This window comes from Paramisgurnus dabryanus, chromosome 13 (genome assembly GCF_030506205.2).
Source record: "Paramisgurnus dabryanus chromosome 13, PD_genome_1.1, whole genome shotgun sequence".
In the NCBI taxonomy this organism is placed as follows: Eukaryota; Metazoa; Chordata; class Actinopteri; order Cypriniformes; family Cobitidae; genus Paramisgurnus; species Paramisgurnus dabryanus.
This window is the reverse complement of record NC_133349.1, coordinates 10,644,480-10,663,882: the sequence shown is the minus strand read 5'-3', so window position 1 is coordinate 10,663,882 and position 19,403 is coordinate 10,644,480. Positions and strand designations below refer to the sequence as shown.

The following is a 19,403-nucleotide window of genomic DNA, read 5'->3' as shown; positions in this document are numbered from 1 at the left end:
TCGAATTACTAGAATTTCACGCGCGGCTTTCATGCGCAAATGAGTAAACTGAAAATGTTCAAGTGTCTGTCCAACTACGCACAAATAGCGCGTTTTTGACGCCTCTATTGCGGCTGGTGTGAACACCACATAACAATCTCTCTAGTACAAGGAAATTTTAGAGCCGCGCGTATTTTAAGCTCATGTTTGAGGAAGAGTCTAAATCATGCGCATTACAAAATGAGTCCATGCCGGGTGCATTCAGGTGCGAGCAAGAATCCAAGACACGCAAATTAATTCCTGGTGCATGCGAAAAGGAATCCGCACCCATTACAAGTTCTCTTGTGAAACCTCTCTTATGCGAGAAAAAGCACGCAATTTCGTATGTTAATATAAAACTAAGATGATAATAATAATAACCATTGCCAACTGACACGTTTCCATGAAAGGTTGTCTGGCGAACATTAATACACCATACTATTGGCTAGGCTTGCCGCGATAGTCTGTGAAACGGTGATTACCGGTGCTTCAGCCTCTCACCGGTTAGATCACTTGCCCACCGCGACACCGTCTTTCACCGTCGTTTTGATATTTTCGTGTAATTAAATCATTTAGTTTCGTTAGAGAGAGCAAACACTAACAACTGAATGTGTCTGCTGACTGAATTCAGCGGAGCTGAACGTGCGTCACGTCACAGAGCAGCAGGTGTCAGATTTCATTTATTTCTGTCAGAGTTTGCGAGACGAGCTGACTGACCAGATGATGACAGAAGCCGCGTGCTTTCTCGTTTTTGTTATAATATACATATATGATGTTTAATATAAGCGAGATCATTTTGTTGTTGTGTTTTTCATCAAGAAAAATAATAAACCCATCATTCAAGCAGCGCTTTATGGAGAAGTAGCCGGTTGCTCTGCTTGGGACTGGCGGGTTCTGTGAGAATTACCTGCGCACATTGCCTCAAGCACTTAATTAAACCAGCTGTTGCACTCGCATTGCACGCAAATTCATACGCGATTTAACGCAGCTTACGCAAGCGCTGCATTTAAACAGTTGCGTAATTCAAAAGTGAAAGTAAAATGTGCACGTCTGCATGCGCATTTTATAAGCCCCTCCCACCCGGTGAAACCGGGATCACCGGGTTTGTGACGCGCCAATTAACCGGTGGGAAAATTCTGTCACCGCGGCAACCAAACTATCGTCTATCGGTACAATCCTAGTGGTGACAAACATCTGCATGCCGAGAATTAAGAACACCATTCCATGCTGCTTTGCTCCCATGTTGAGCGTTTGTAATGCATTTTTAACGATGATGTCATGGCAGTAGACTGACGCAACTATAGCGATAAGTCAAATATCCCACCCATTTTGAAGCGGCACTAAACTGCAACAGTAAAGCAAAACTAAAGATGCGTGTACTACACAACGGAGGGGCACCTTTATTGCCCATTCTACCAACAAAGCAGTATTTCCGAATGGCCTTAGGCTGGGATTAGGTGGATTTGATATGAACGTATTTAATAAACGTATGGTATATGAGAAAGAGCATTTGGTCAGTATCATTATCTCATTTTTGAAGGAGGTGGTCTTTAGTAGCTTTTGCATCTGAGCCCTTCATATATAATAAAGATATATGCAGCTATGTCTCTCTATCTTTCTTTGTATATATTTATATATACTTTTTATATCATTTGTACACTGTTTTTTTTGTGTCACTTATATATGTTGTAACCATAAATAACAAGACTTCACAGGATTCTCCAAATAAGGTTAAAATGTTATCACACTTATATTTTTGTGAGCGTTTTAGCTGAAGTGAGTTTCTTGTGTGGGATGAGTCTTAAGTAGACTGTAAGTTTGCGTCTGCTAAATGACAAATTTTTTTGTAACTTCAGGGCTTACTTCTGTACAACTGAAATCTCATGTTTGGTTTATACGACTTTTGTTTCGCTGATTGAAAAGTGATATTGGAGAAAAGAAACAAGAAACTTTGAGAATTACCACAAATGGGGGTTTAATCTCTTGTGAAGAGTTTCATTTGACAAAACGCCCCCAAATCTGACATCTTTCAGACACCAGACATATTTCAACTTCCATCAAACTTCAATTTTCAGCATTCACCTGAGATTGTTCAAGTATGTCCCGATGATTGATAAGTACAGACTGAATGATAGGTATTGTGTTCTGTATCACCTTCAGTGCATAACAGCAGCTCAGATTGACTCCACATTTGTAACGATGTTAGATACGTACACAAACTTGTCCAACAGTCTGAGGTCTATTAGAATGCACTTTGATTCTGTTTCCTCTTCTTTTGACATTTTCTGAAAATGCTGCTTTTATGTCAGACGCTGTCACCTGTGACTGCGTCTCTGATCTTTTCATCTCCATCCACAATCCCTCTGGAAATACCTGACCGGAGCAATCAAACAGGATGTGTAGTTTTGATATAAACACCACGTACGCAACCAAAAACAAACAACATGCTGAGCTCTTAGTCAGTAATACAACATTATTAAAAAGTTGTTTGATCGCCAGGTTCAGCCTGAGCCTTATTTGTCTGAGTTCAAAGAGAAACCACAGCATGTTATCATTGTTGATAATCGTTTTATCGAACATAGACTTTATTAAAGTACTCGAGACAACTTCATATGTTTAAAGGATTACTCTGAAATGGGTTGAAAGCCTCAATGAATGCAAGCAATGCCTTTTAAAAACCATATTTACAACTGTTAACATTCCTCAATTTGTATTCATTGATTTATTTTCTTCATGCCATTCCAGCATCTATGGCCTTATTCATGGTGAAAACTGGTTTATCTATACACAAGTTAATGCACACGTTGATCTATACACACAGTGGGAAAGCACAATTGACCTAATCTGCATGTTTTTGGACCGTGGGAGGAAACCGGAGTACCCGGAGTACACCCACTCTTACACACAGAAAGACCTCTCAATCCAGCCAAGGTTTGAACTGAGGATCTTCTTGCTTTGTGATCAACAGTCAGGCAAACTTTAATCAAAATCCAAAGATGTCCTTCTGCCCTCTTGTGCCGATCCTCCTCTGATGACATCAGCTAGACTGCTTGGGCGGCAGCATCCGTTAACTCCGTCCCCTCTTAGTTCTATATCTGAATAAAATGCCAACTTTTTTATTCATGAATATCAGTCATGTGACCTTTTACATCATCCGCTCTTTTTCCAGCTTACTGCCACCATCTTGAGTACCTACCGAGTACCACAGACATTAGCTAGACAAAGCTAGGTTGCAATGTTTTACGGATTTCTTATCTTTTACTGTCTATGATTTGTACGGAAATGGCTACGAAAGACATCATTTCGCACCTCGACTGTCATGAAAAGAAACGCTACTTTCAAAAACTATCATCGTTATAAGAGTGTGATCCCTACTTGATCCCTGATGCGTTCTTCCAGCTGCTGTTTGCTGCCAAAGACTACCACTATTTTGCACTAATGCTGCGTTTACACCAACCGCGGTAGAGGCGTAAAGCGTGAGTGATTTCAATGTGAAGTCAATGTGAAGACGCGTTGACGCGCGTCAGGAGGTCCCGCGGCGCGGAATAGGCGTTCGGCGCGGAAGACGCGAATTGAGCGTTGTGCGTGGTACATGCGAATGGTGCTTTTTGTGCATTTAGCGGTTCACACGAATTTGCGGCTGATGCCCAAGTTAAACAATTTGAACTTTGGCGGAATTTCGCACCGTATTAACCAATCAGGAGTCTGCTTGCTGCTGTGGTGGCAGCCCCGCCCGGAGTCACTCATTCAACAATGCTTGATATTGTCCGTAAGCAGTCACCCGGAGCTATACGACACAAGTTCTTATTTCTATAGAGGAGACAGGAATAAAAACGACCTCCCTTGGAAGAGTGTCAGTGAGGACATTGGGCAACCTGGTAATTGTAATACACACTTCACTTTTGAGGCACCTGACGTTTATCGACCCGTGTCGTTTATTTTCCCCCTATAGTAAGGTTACCAAATACAAACTGGTAACTCTCTTGATAAATGCACAATCAACATCAGTCATCTTGCAAACAGACAACCGCATAGCACTTGCCCCTCCCACAAGAAGCGGAGTTTGCCTCTGACGCGCATCAAATGCTTGCTTTTTCTGCGCGTCTACTCCGCTCTACACTCGCAAATGCATCCAAATTGTTCAAGTGGCAAACCACGTGCGGTAGACACGATTTTGACGCCTGAAACGCCGTTGGTGTAAACTCAGCATAAGAAGGCGGGACACAATATGAAACTTTGCTCGAAGTATTGTCTGGATCTCTACACATGAACGTGAGCATTGAGAACATTGTTTGTGTACACAGAGTTTATTAAAAAGAAAGGTTTTGAACAACTGACTTTGGCTGTTTTGGTGTCCGCTCGCCATCTTTGCCAGACATGAAGAATCAATCTCATCCGAATGAATGAATCTCATATGAGGCTCCTTTTTCAACTAGAAGGTCAATATTGTTTATCACTTGCGACACAACAACAACTTATTCGTGCATTTATATGGAACTATGATTTAGGAGCTATCCATCTTTAATCTCTTCCCTCCTTACGTCACATTTGGAGATCGAGATTGGAGATTGACTGGCAAGATGGCGGCGAGCGGACGGCAAAACAGCAGAAGTCAGTTGTTCAAAACCTTTTTTTTAGTAAACTCTGTGTACACAAACAATGTTCTCAATGCTCGAGTTCATGTGTAGAGATCCAGGTGATACTTCGAGCAAAGTATCATGTTGTGTTGAGCCGCCTTAGTGTTGTAAAAATAGCGATTTTGATGCTCACAACATATTGAAGACATAGCTTCTAGTTCTTTTGCCACCACTTTATGGACTCAAAATGCCGGCAAACAAGTTTGAGATGTGAGTGATGTCAGCTGATATTCATGAATATCCAATCAAATCACAGTGAAAACACAAACCACGCCCACTAATTATCTCGTTTGATATTCCGTTTCACTCTGAAATACATCATAACACAGAAGTAAAGTTGATCTTTAAAGGAACTTTAAATCTGGAGTTCTGTATTCAAGTTGAGATGGCTAAATATCTAAAAATGCAAAGTTTTTTATCCATTTGCTTATCATTTTAATCTTAAGACAAAGGAAAAGAAAAACTTTAGAAATAGTCTGTGACCTGTCTTTAAAAATAGCAGAGAGAAGGTGGGATTAGTACTCTGTTTCTTCTGATCGATTGGCGGAAGAATGTCTCCACTGATCTAGATAACTTTGCTATAATTAAACCATCTCTCATCTACAAGCCTATGAAACCTGAAACGTAAAGTTTTATATGTGCCATGCTCCTGATTATACTGAGAACAAGCATTAATAAATTTAACTTTAGTATAAATGTGGACCACCTTATCCACTGTACAATAGCACTTGTCCCTTATAGAGAATTTGGATTAGTGAGACACACTTTCTGAATTGAAGATATGCTGCCTTGAATGAGTCAGACTCATCCTATGACATAATGTGATTTGGATCCATTTTTCATATGGGACCTTTCCCGTTACTTTATAAAGAATTCATAAATGTTCCAGCATCTCTGATACACTAAGGGACATTTAAACTAAATTTGATCAAATGTGAAGAATCTGTATCAAAGAAGAATGCTTTTCATTTATATAGTCATCGATATTAAACTAGTGATATACTTATTTTTATTAAAGGGGCCAAAATATGCACATTTATGTTTGGACATAAATGTTTGTTGGCAGTGTGTGAACACAATCTCCCTACAATGAAAAAAAACCCACTCACTCCTCTTTTTTAAATTCCTCTTAAACCAGAGCAGTCTCATTTAACATGCTGTTTTGTTTCTCTTGTTAATGTGATGTCACAAAAGCAAAGTCCGGACCATAGCCACTGACTGGTTAACTTTACAAAAAACTTTTCTAAATGTGTTTGTACCACGTTTTAGCACTAATGCAGTTAAATATACTACTGTATAGGAGTGTCACGATTCCCCAAATCCTCGATTCGATTGCATTTTCGATTCTAATGTCACGATTCGAATCTCGATTTGTACTTTTTTCTTACAAATCCTATTCCATTTTTAGACTAGACTTTTATGAAATATAATATCTGACCTTGAACCCAAGATGCCCTGCCCTGGCATCGTGCTGCCAGTGGAAAAATATGGTACACGCACATACCTGATAAAACGGAACTTCCTATCAGTTGAATATTCCTGTCAGTATTTTGCACCTTAAAACACGTTTTTATTACCATCAGACAAGATTTTGAGACTATACCCTAATAAGTCATGTTTAAATGCTGTTTTCATAACTCTTAAGCAACTAAAATAAGTTATTGTGAAACTTAAACAGATCTCAGTTCAGAGAAACGATCGGTCCTGGCACAGACGCCGTTCTGCTGTGCACGCGTGCGTGCTCTGTTCTGATTGATTTCAGCTAAAGGCGGAAGGCGCTTGCTATTTTTTGGTTTCCCATGTAACGAGCAGCTTGGCATCTCCGGCATCTGCCATGCTATCTGCTAACTGGCTGTAGCTAGCTAAGTTAGAGGAGGTTGACTCACAGCACTCAATGTTTTTTTCCCACTTGGCAAGCCCACCAGACATAACATGGGGACGTGGCAGCATCAACGATTTCATTTTTTTATTCAAAGTTTGAGGTTGTGACCTAATTTCGATCAATTTTGATTTAAAATCAAAATCGTGACACCCTTATGCCCCAACCAGACAGCGAGCGACCAGCAGTAGCAGAGCGACACAATCTCATTCATTTCAAAGGAAACCGGGCGACTTCCGGCGACACGAGCGAAAGTGACCGTTGGCGACCGTATGGGCGTGTCCAGCGACGCGAGAAAGTTAAGAAAAGTTTACTTGTTGTCGAGCGAATTTCGGGAGCGACTACCAATGAGAATGAAGCAGTGGAGTTCACGTCATCCTTCTCTCGTTAGTTACTGGCGTGGATGTTACTCAGTTGTTTATGACAAGCAGATTTAGAAACGCCTCATTGAAAGAGACGGGCGACACACAGCGATAACGTCGCTGGCTGTCTGAACGAGGGGTTTCTATTGTCCCAAATTGTATCACAGGAATCAGATTTTTAACCGAAAACAGTAGCTCATTTGCATTTAAAAGTACACACATAAAAATAACACTTTATTGCTCCCGTCCAATTGGGGCATGTTGGACATGCTATAACAATGATCCGTGGGTAGTTTGAGCTGAAACTTTACAGATGCATTCTAGGCACACAAATAAAGAAACCTTGACAACATATTTCAGGGCAAATAATGCATCCAAGCATACACATGGAATAAAGCATAATTTATGCATAATTTTTCTTGTCAATAGATGATAAAATCCTCCCAAACACAAACCACTCTGTGACCTAATAGACGGTGGGAACCCTGAGTGAGTGGGATGACAACAACATCGCAAAAGAAAAGATGTTCTCAAGGTGGACCGAGATGTGCTAATTCTGAGAGGAAAAATACAATGAGTCATCCAACACATCAGAAAAAATAACAGCCTGCCTCGGGCCTTTATCGATGTCATGCATATGCAATTTCAGAAATTAGCAGATCAATGTTCTCCTCTCTAAGTGACCGACTCCCACCTTAAGAGCCTTCAGGCTGAGGGATAGTTCAACCTTAATGACTAACAAAGGCAGACTCGTTGCAATTCCTTCGCTGAAATAGTGCTTGACAAATCATTATGTTTTATCTTTTTCTCCACAGTCTTATGTAAGATGTTTACAGATTGATCTCTGAGAAAGTTGTGCAACTCATGTCATTTCCAAAGTAGAACTTGGACTTCACCTAGTGGTGGTTCTAACTTTTGTGGCGCCCTTCTTCAGCACCTCAACCCGCCCCGCCAGTTTTTTAAAGATATTTTTAACAACAAAAGTAAATAATTATTACAAACAAAGAAGCACTTTAAACAAAAAGCACACAAAATATATGTAATTTAATTCTTAACACTAAAAACTCAACCTCCCTAGACCTGAGTTTTCTTACAGTTTTTGATGGAAAGTCTTCAATTACATCATCATAGGAAATCTGTCCAGGGATTACAGGGTTAATTCGTATGATAGCAGGGCCGCTGAGGTTTTCTTGTACAGGGCCTAAAAAAATGTGCATTGTGCACTCCTTGTGCAACAGGTTAATTGACAGCACTGTGACATGAAGTAAACAATAAAAGTCCTGTGCTGCCACTCACTAAATGCTGCTATGGGCCAAAGTCAGATTTAACCTCTGCAGTAATCTGATGCTAAAGATAGTATATGTATGTCACAAACATACAGTAAAAAAATCTTTCTGTTTGTTGTTGTGTGTGTACAGAGTGTAAAGACACCTTTCATCGAACTGGATGATGGGGGGCCTTTGTTCGAGGTGGACGAAAATGTGGAGAGTGATGGCCAAGCTTTCCTGTCAGAGATCAGCGAGGAAGACGTGGAGATCCTGAGGCAAAGAGAAGAAGCAATTCTTCAGATTGAGGTAGTAGATCCTACTTCATTGATTAGCCACACCCACAAAGTCAAAACATGTTATAAACAAGCTCCGCCCACCTTCGGATACTGTCAATGAATGGTCCCTACGAGTTCATAATAGTACCTCAGATGTACATATTGGTTCCAAATGTGTCAGGAGTGTGCAGGAGACGAACCCAAGCGCAGACACAGGTGAGGATAACACTGAAACTTTATTTTACAGAAAACAGAAAAACAAAACCCACGAGGGGGCAAAACAGCACTAAACAAGGCAGAGTACGCAAGAGCGACTGAACAATAAACTGAAGTAACAAAAACAAAAGCAGGACTAGAATACACACTAAACAAAATATAGAATACAAACTTGACTTTAGAATAGAGAAAGTATTTGACTTAACCAGACTGAATAATGACAGCAACAGACAGGAACAAGGCAAGACGATCCCGCAATGAACACAAAATCACAAGGACTATAAATAGGGACAAAATAATGAGGACGACAGGTGACCATGATAAAAAAATCAAGATGAGGATGACAAGGGAGCGGGGTAAAAGTGACAGGACACGGGAAGCACTTGGTCTAATAAAAACAATACTGAGACAACGTGATCCCACACAAAACATGGGTCTGTCATGATTCTGCCTCAAGACTAGATTAAACAAAGGACAAGAGGGCAGAATCATGACAGAACCCGCCTCTTAAGGAGTGGCTTCCAGATGCTCCTCAGGGACACTAGACACGGGACTAGACATACTGACAGATAGACAGACACCACGAAAACATGACAAATAACAATAATGGTAAACATTGAAGAATGACAAGAGGATTGGGGTGACACAATAAAAACAATAAACATGGGAGGGGGGGTGGGGGAACAAAGGAGTTCACAGGTGGAGGTCCAGGCTGGGTGGGACTGGTTGGGGTCTGAGTCCTGGATCTCCGAGGTGTAGCACAGTATCGGGTACGAGAAGTCCGGGGAGGCTTGACTGGGTTCTTGGGAGGATCAACTGAGGGTGGCAGGACAGAGGGAAACAGGACAGGATCTAAGGGCTGAGGGGGGTCAGGAAATGGGGATGGAGTAGGTGAGCCGGGTTGGCTTGGGACAGGAGATGAGTTTCCCGAAGGCATGGATACAGTGACTGGAGACCAAGAGGACGGGCAGGGCGACAAGGGTGAGGCTGACAAGGGGGGCGAGACAGGGAGCAACTCAGGGGATACTGCGGCCGGCAGCGGAGACGAGACAGGGACAATGACAGGGGGCACTGCAGGCGTCAGCGGAGACAAGACAGGAACCAGGATAGATGAGGCTGCAGCTGGCTTGGGGGCTGGCGACACAGGGGGCGCTGCAGCTGGATGGGGGGCCAGCGACACAGGGGGCGCTGCAGCTGGCTGGGGGGCCGGCGACACGGGGCGCTGCAGCTGGCTGGGGGGCCGGCGACACGGGGCGCTGCAGCTGGCTGGGGGGGGTGGCGACACAGAGGGTGCTGCAGCTGGCTGGGGAGTTGAGGAAGGAGTTATAGTGGTGCTATAGTGGTGCTATTTCATCCCTTATACCACAGTGCTGTTGAATGTTGTATTCTGATTGGTTGATAAATATTCCATGGGTATTGATTATTTTTCTGTAAACCGCACACCTAACCTGTCAAATGTCTTAAAAATAGGCACCAGAGCAATGTTTGTGGTAACTGTGGTATAAGTGGAATAATTGAAAATAATGCATACCAACGGTGTAACGGCACAACACAAAGCTTTTCTTATAATATGTATAATATGTCCAGTCCAAAACGAACTGAGCATAAAGGAATTCAAGCTCCAACCTGAAACAACATGTAGCGGTAAGTGTCAGTGATGATTTAAGCACTATTATTGGTATTATCGGTAACTATGGGCACATTTACCTTATGGTAATACTAAATTACACACTGTCCGAGTGTTTTTGTCATATGTGCAAGCAATGACAATAGGGCTGGGACAACGCGTCGACGTAATCGACGACGTCGACGCAAAAAATACGTCGACGCAAAATATGCGCGTCGATTCGTCAGACCCAAAAAGGCGGCGCAGTAGTAGCAACGCAATTGGCTTCAGTCCACGCCGGTTTCACACAGCAAGGGTGAGCAGTGCCTGCGGCCGCGCGGCGCGTGGTTTTTTCAGCGCCAATGTTCACAAGCATGCACCCCGCCGCATGAGCAGCGCGAGCTCGCGGCTCGAAACGGATATAAACGGAGGTCGGAGCCAGCTGCAAATACTTGGGCGGCTCTGTAGCAAAAGTGCTGCAATCGTTTCTGCGTGGTTCTGCTGCGCTGCTCACGCTCAATTAAAGTGAAAGTGCTTTGTTTATGGTTTAAATGCTCGTGGATTTACGCGAAAAAGTGTCATTTTACCATAAAATCATGAATGTGATGCCAAGTGTGTTTTAAACAGTCATTTGAGCAATTTAACAGAAAGCAATGAAATATGTCACTGTTGCCAGAAGACTGCGCTTTCATTCACTCTCTGTCCAGCAGTAAATGAGTCCTCATCTATCTTAATAAACTTAAGAGAAAGAGATTTAATAATATATGTGCTTCTTAAAATAATTGTGTTTATATCTGTCATTAAATGGACAGAAAAACAATGTGGATTAAACAAATCTAGTTATAAAAATTACACAGACCATCAAAAGGCACATTGAAGAGGTTTTGCTCATAAATGCATGTAAAATAAAGTAATTTGAACTTAAGATTTTTATACGGTTACTTAACTGCACAGTATGTACAGTACAAATGCTTTTTTGAATGCTACCTCTGTCTAAGAATGCATTATTTTGCACTTGTATAGTCTTTTTTATTTTAAATTTTAAGAGCAATAAAGATATATTGAAATGTTTACATTCAGATATGTAAATCAACATGTATAACTTGCTATTAGTTAATTAATGGGGAGATAATCGAGAATCGAATCGAATCGAAGTCGAATTGGACTGACAAAATGAATCGTTAGATTAATCGATGCATCGAAAAAATAATCGCTAGATTAATCGTTAAAAAAATAATCGTTTATCCCAGCCCTAAATGACAAATCATGTAAACCTTAAAAACAACAAACATTCACCTCTGCACATTTCCATATATTCATATATTATAATAAATGTAGAGTTGATTTGCAGATAAGTTCCATATGAAATTCTAAAATTAGCATTTTTATCAAGCTCCTGTTTATGTTCAGTAATTGCACTTTAAAGGCACTGAAATAACATATACATATAAAAACATGATAACAAACAGACAAACTTTAAATACCGGTTCTTTTTTGTTTACTGTTAGCTTGTTTAAATGAAGATGCTGACAAGTTTGTGAACTTGTGAATGTGAAAATAAAGACACAGTCAACTGTCAGATAACAGTCAGTTTGTGTTTAAGTGTGTGTGATATATTTAATGACACATTATGTGATGTTTCAGGCTGCTTTACTTCAACCTATAGGTTTATAAGAAGTATATAAGCAGAACAATGAGACTTTCAAGGAGATGTTTGTGAGAGTCCTTCAAGTAGTCTGAAATTCTGTGTTTTTACGCGTCTTTTCTGATCGGAAGTAACGAGTAACTAACTACTTGAGTAGTTTTTCCTCTAATACTTTTTTTTACTTTTACTCAAGTTAATAATTAGAGTTTTACTTTTACTTGAGCACATTTTTGTATAAGTACTTGTACTTTTACTTGAGTACAGATTTTGGCTACTCTACCCACCTCTTTTCCTTACGTATAGTTCTTCATAGGTGCTAAATAGGTGCCATATAGCACTAAAATGGTTCCTCTATGATTTCAAGCTTCTGGTGCTATTTAACACCAATTTTATTGTGAGTGTGCACTTACTTTATAAATAAATTAAAAATGTGTTGGTTTAATCTTTCAACCTGTGCATAATTGTGCAAAATGTGGCTATTCCAACAACTTCATAGATGTGTTTATCCATTTATGTGTTTAAACACATTCAAAAGCTTGCATAAGATATCAGATTTTTAGTTTTTCTCTCTGTGCAGTGTTTTGACAGTGTTAAATGCCAAAATATTGTTTCGTACGACTCTTTGTTCAACTGTGTAAGGATGAATGGATATTTTTATATCCCCCCACAGAAAAGCACTTTAACTTTGTTATCTGTCCTTAACAAACTCACACGTAATATCTGTACGGTTGTCGTGCTTTGCAGAAAACATTGTTCTTCTTCCAGCACTCCAGGCATTGTTAAAAATGTTTTTTTAAGGAAATATCAGTACATCACTTATTTCCTTGTGCGTAAACAAAACCTCTGCAGAAGCCTATTTGTAGTACTCGCCATTATCTTTAGTGACTGTTCTTTTAAAATGCCCAAATTCCACGACTCAATAAAACATTTGTTCTGCTGTTCAGAGAAGCAGAAGGCAGCTAAAGAAAACAGCATTGCAAGACTATCGAAGCATGTCTCGTGTGTGGCCAAACAGCTGTTTTGCTCCATATGTGCGTTCACACAGATGTGAACCTGCTATGATGGGGTCATCGTATTGTTCTGTGACATCAGTTTGGTCTGATTTCAAAACCATTTTTTTTTTTGTTTTTGGACACCAAGCATGTGCTGTTCTTTATAGATGCGGTGTGTTTAAAGTGGGGATGGGAGCCAGAAGTAAATGTAGCCTGTCATAAGTATTGACAGGGGTAGAAGAATAGATGGAAAGTGAGTCACACAGATGGCATTGTCAAAACAAATGCCTCTTTCTGGTTTGAATAGCACAGAGTTGAAAAACGAGTGGGATTGCATGTGCTAATGACCAATGACAACCTTGAGAAGAGGTTGGAATTAAGATGTATGGTGTTTCAGGCTGAAGACATGTCTGAAGTTCATAGACACTCGGTTAATAATGCATCTACCGCATCTGCTTAATAGACAGGCATCAAACACTCTCGTATCCCTCCACCCTTGTAATAAATTCCCATTCGTCACGTAGACAAAACATGAAAAGCTCGAACAAAGCCGACAGCTTATTTTACTTAAGTACAAATTGGACTGGGTTTTTCGCATGATTGAAAAGGTGATGAGTTTGTGCTCCAGAAGATCTGATGCAAGTTCCAGAGATGTCATCGGCCTCGGGGCCGAGCCAAGCTGATCATATCTGACAATGTGCTCCCTGCGTCTCCACAACCTCCAGCCTGCCCCACGTCGGCATTTTTAGCCTTTCCCTCTCTCTCTTTCTGTTAAACGGCGTCCCAAGGGAAATAGAGAAGATGGAATGTCTGTTATCCGTGTAAAGCACAATCAGTTTCCCTCCGAAAAGCTGATCTCTCCTCTTCAGTAGTTCGCATTTACTCAGGCGGCATGTGCGTTCATCCGAAGCTTTCTCCTGGAGATGCGCAAGAACGAACGGCACAGATAGAGGACACAAGGGTTGAGCGTGCCGTTATGGATTCTCATTCTTGATTTTCCATGTGGCCACCCACAAGGGTAATGAATTGTACCACTGTATTAACTAATTCAATTTGGATATGACACATTTAGAGGGAGGAGCTGGGGCTGTGCCCTCCCCCCTCTATGACACCAACCCCAGGCGTACCTCTGACACGTTGGCACCGGCTATCATTTCATCAAAATTAATTCTTGAAAAAAGGAAAACGCAGGGCATGACAAAGGACACATTTCAAGGGGAATCTGAAATCAACACCTGGCCCATCCCAGAGAAAAAATACACACACGTGTCTGCCCTGCAAATGCGTTCAGAGCATCTCATTTGCCCTTCAGTGGGAAATAAAAGTTTCCAAGCTTAGTGCAGCCACAGTAAACCACGCTAATGGCAGATGAGCACCTCTGTAACTGTCTGATATGTCTTTGCTTACGAATCGCTCATTGAGTTATGACTCCTGAATCTGGATGTCTAGATTGAAAGGGTCTGGGATGGAATTGAAGCCACTTTTTACTAGAAAACTTTCTAAAATGAGCTTAGGGCAGAAAAGGTGGTTTCTTAGTTATTTCTCCTTAATAGTGCATTCACACCAGACACGGAAGAGGAGGCAAGCGCGAGTGATTTACATGTTAAGTCAATGAAAAGACTTGAATATGCATCCTGCACCGAATATGACTTTTGTGGGATTTTCATGCCAATTTAAAGGTATGGTGTGCACATTTTAGAAGGTTCTCTTGGCAGAAATGCAAAATTATATACAAAACTATATTATTAGGGGGGTATAAAGACCTTTCATAATGAACTGTTATGTGTTTATTACCTTAGAATGAGACATAGAAAGTCTCCTTACATGGAAGTCGCCATTTTGGGCCACCATGTTTCTACAGAAGCCCTTAACGGACAAACTTTTTTTACTAAGTTGTCTCCTATGATGAAATGTTTGTCTGGTGGTGGCTTCTCTATGAGGCTGTTTACACTTGGCATTAACATGCGTTTTCGACGTTGAGCCAGTCCACTTTCGACCACTTTCAACCACATTCAGAGGTAGTCGAAACCCCTTTCGATCGGAATGCTTTTGCTTGTGTAAACGCACATGTGGTTGAATGTGTTCGAACAGCCACACGCGACCGCCTTCTCTCCGCCCATTTATCTAATCTGGGGTACTAAACACAAGTTTTACGTCTTTTCTAACTTCTGGCATGAACACACGGTGAACCGCGCTATTTTTAGCCTTTCATTGATAAAACGAAAGCGGCTGATCTCCGTAGTTTCATTTTGCAAGCGTGTGAAAGTTGTGCGATCGTTTTTTCATCAATTCATTCAGAGAAAGCTTTAACATATCCATGTACAAACACTGTGCAGCATGTTTACTTGCTAAACAAGCAGCGGACTCCGACATAATATAAGTATGCGTCCATATAAACTCATAATTACTCCCGCTCGCGTTTGAATGACAGCAGAGAGACTAGCCCACCGTCTCACAGACCACTCCCTCACAGTATTCAGGACAGAAGCGGTCGAAAGTGGACAAAAGAGACGGATTTAAATACCAGGTGTAAACGTAATGTGTCTCTCTCGTCCACTTGTGATCCGATCGATGAAAACACATCTTAATACCAAGTGTAAACAGCCCCTAAGTGTTTCAAAAGCGAGGGGTGAGCAGTGGACTGAGCCGTTGGTTGCATTTTGCATTTTGCAACCTCACCACTAGATGCCTCAAAATTTACACGCTGCACCTTTAAACAATCAGGAGCTTGCTCTAGCATTGATGTAATTACTGGAAGCGACCTGAGGCAGAAAAACAAAACAACGATGCAGGACAATCATCATCATCGCTACACAAGACATCTTCATACTTTTACAGGAATTAAAATAATCTTGTTTGGAAGAAAGTGAGTGAGGAGGTCGAACAATCTGGTAAGTTTACTAAATTTGAGCTATATGATGCGAATTTACGTGTGAATGTCTCGAATGACGAGAATTTCGCGAATGAAGCAAGTTAACTAAAAATGTTCAAGCGTCCAACTACGCGTGAATTCCACATTTTTTGCTGCCACTTCTGCGTCTGGTGTGATGAACGCAAAGTAACAACAAATGAGATTTGAGACATTGAGCTACCTCCTGTTAGCATCACAAAAGATCATGAGTTCGAACCTTGGAAAAACACACACACATTGATAAAAATGTATACGTTGTAATGCACTATAAGTTGCTTTGGAGAAATGCATAAATGTAAATTAGATTTTGTTCATACCACCCACCCCTAAATCTATAATTCTTCCCAGACCATTTTTGTTCAAATATGCAGTTAACTTTAATGTAAAGCTGTAAAATCTCTATTGCGTCAACATTTATTCTAATTTTCTTTTAAGGACATCTGAATCTGAGAGAAAGTTGATGCCTAAATAAAACTAAACTGAGGACTGCATTAAATCTCTTGAGCTATGAAAAAGCAACCTTCGAGGATTAAAACAGTTAATTGAGCGGCCACATCATAATGCACGACCGTGTCTCTTTGTGGCTATAAACCCATACACACAGTTACGTGACTAGACATCCACAAAGATGTTGGTGCGTGTTTTTGTACTTTGTGAACTCTTTTGCATGTATGTTGTCTTGTGTATGCTTAGTCACAGCACGTCCCATGTTGATCTACTTTGATGCAGCGAGGCGAAGATGGTGTTATTCTTATAACAAACAACTCTGACACTGTGGGTGTGCGCTCGCTCTCTCTCTCTCTCTCTCTCTCTCTCTCTCTCTCTCTCTCTCTCTCTCTCTCTCTCTCTCTCTCTCTCGCTCACTCACCCACAGCTGTGTGGAGCAAACTTGGACTTTAAACACTTTTTCGACGTGTGCTCTTTTGCCGTTGTGGGAGGAACATCATATTAAAATACTTTTACAATATTTCCTGTACTCCTGTTGAATCAGCAGTTCTTAAATGAGTTTTATTTTTAGTGAATTAAAAACAAATGACTCCTGAATCAGTTGATGCTGTTACTTTATTAATTGCACCCACTTAGGAATACCAATAATGCATTATAAGTTATATGTACTTAAAGGGATAGTTCACCCAAAAATAAATAAAAATCATGCCATGATTTACTTGTCCTGAAGTTGTTTCAAACCTGTGTCAATTTCTATTTTCATCTGAACTCAAAGGTATATAAAGATATTTATAAGCAGAAACCGGAGCACCACTGACTTCCATAGTAGGATAAAAATATTATGGAAGTCAATGGTGCTCCAGAGCTGTTTGGTTACAAACATTGCTTAAAATATTTTTGTTTGTGTCACCTAAAGGATTATTAGGAACACCATACTAATACTGTGTTTGACCCCCTTTCACTTTCAGAACTGCCTTAATTCTATGTGGCATTGATTCAACAAGGTGCTGAAAGCATAAACACCTGTTCCACCACATCCCAAAGATGCTCTATTGGGTTGAGATCTGGTGACTGTGGGGGCCATTTTAGTACAGTGAACTCATTTTCATGTTCAAGAAACCAATTTGAAATGATTTGATCTTTGTGACATGGTGCATTATCCTGCTGGAAGTAGCCATCAGAGGATGGGTACATGGTGGTCATAAAGGGATGGACATGGTCAGAAACAATGCTCAGGTAGGCCATGGCATTTAAACGATGCCCAATTGGCACTAAGGGGCCTAAAGTGTGCCAAGAAAACATCCCCCACACCATTACACCACCACCACCAGCCTGCACAGTGGTATCAAGGCATGATGGATCCATGTTCTCATTCTGTTTACGCCAAATTCTGACTCTACCATCTGAATGTCTCAACAGAAATCGAGACTCATCAGACCAGGCAACATTTTATCAATCTTCAACTGTCCAATTTTGGTGAGCGTGTGCAAATTCTAGCCTCTTTTTCCTATTTGTAGTGGAGATGAGCTGTTCCGCCTCGAGGTTATGCGTGTTGTGGCTTCACAAATGCTTTGCTGCATACCTCGATTGTAACAAAGTTATTAATGTTGCTCTTTTATCAGCTTGAATCAGTCGGCCCATTCTCCTCTGACCTCTAGCATCAACAAGGCATTTTTGCCCACAGGACTGACGAATACTGGATGTTTTTTTCTTTTCACACAATTCTTTGTAAACCCTAGAAATGGTTGTGTGTGAAAATCCCAGGAACTGAGCAGATTGTGAAATTCTCAGACCGGCCCTGTCTGGCACCAACAACCATGCCACGCTCAAAATTGCTTAAATCCCCTTTCTTTCCCATTCTGACATTCAGTTTGGAGATTGTCTTGACCTGTGCCCGGTTGCATGAAAGTCCTTAAAGGAGACATATCATGCTAAATCCACTTTCTTGGCTCTTAAATGCATTTTGTTGTATATTTGTAGTGTTTATAAGTACATAAAAGTTGAAATTAGTCTCTTCAGGTGCTTTGTTGATATCTTTATATTCTGTTTTGGTCATATTTTCCAACCGGTTCTGATTTTTCTATTATCTATTACGTTTTTTGAACAATTACGTCACAGTATTTGCAGCGGAACTGCTAAATAAGGACATCGACTTCCAGCCCAACACTACGAGCAATCCGCCATTTTATATTTCTCGCTGCGATATTGTAGTCCAAGCTCAAGGATGCAGAAGTTACGAGAGCGTAAGAAATGTACTCACATCTGTGGGTAAAGTCATTTTTGTGTGCCCGAGGCACTTTAAGGATAACTACTTCACCAATCTCCGCCAGTATAAAGAAGGATTTGCCGATAGACTTCGTCTGATTGAGGGGTCAATTACTTCTTTCTTTGGAGACGACGAGCAGAGCACTTCGGTAAGCAGTTTATAACTTAAAGTAAAAAAGTAAAGTACACGGTGGTCATGGTTTAGCAGTGCTGTTTCTCACTCCGAAGGCTGTAGCCTGCGGAGATCGCTTTTGGGCATCAAGCCTGGTTTAAGTTAACTGAGCATCACATTTGCAAGTCATGAGCATATTACAACAACTTACGATTAACTAAGAATAATAGTAAACTTTATAATTGTTAATATTCTGAAATAAGACCGTCTTGATGACGTATGCAGCCTAGATATGCGACCTCCGGAGGCTGCAGCCTCACACCATTGCGATACCTCCATATGAAGACGTTGTTCTGCAGGTTCGTCGTCTTCATTTTCCTCTCAGTCCGTTTCCGACTCTGGCGCGAACATATAAGGCTGGATGGACAAGTCTTCCGTTGTTGACATTTTGTGAATAACGAGTAAATAAAAAGTTTCTGTGCAGCTAGATAATCGTATCTCTGCTATAAAACTACAAAAATGGCCGAACGGGGTGGAGTTTAACCGAGTGTCACCTCTGCAACCTGGAGAGGGGGCAGGGAATGACGTGCATTTAAAAAGACAGTACCAAAACGAGTTGCTCTCAGATGCACATCAGAAAAGGGGTAGAAAGGGGGCCTGTGGGGCTATAATAATGAGGAATTCAGACCCAAGCATTGCAGTTTCGCTTTACATAGACCACAAATAGAAGATTTATATGTAAAAAGGACAGATTTAAAAGCATGAAATGT

The 19,403-nt window shown here is 40.9% G+C and overlaps 1 protein-coding gene across 1 annotated transcript in view; it reads left to right on the top strand.

Moving 5' to 3' along the window:
* The window catches only part of tsnare1 (T-SNARE Domain Containing 1), a 188,791-nt gene that overhangs the window by 92,674 nt on the left and 76,714 nt on the right, over positions 1-19,403 (top strand). The window contains exon 8 of the mRNA XM_065239873.1: positions 8,315-8,470. Within this exon, the coding sequence (XP_065095945.1) occupies positions 8,315-8,470 (156 nt within the window). The remainder of the gene's footprint in view (positions 1-8,314; positions 8,471-19,403) is intronic.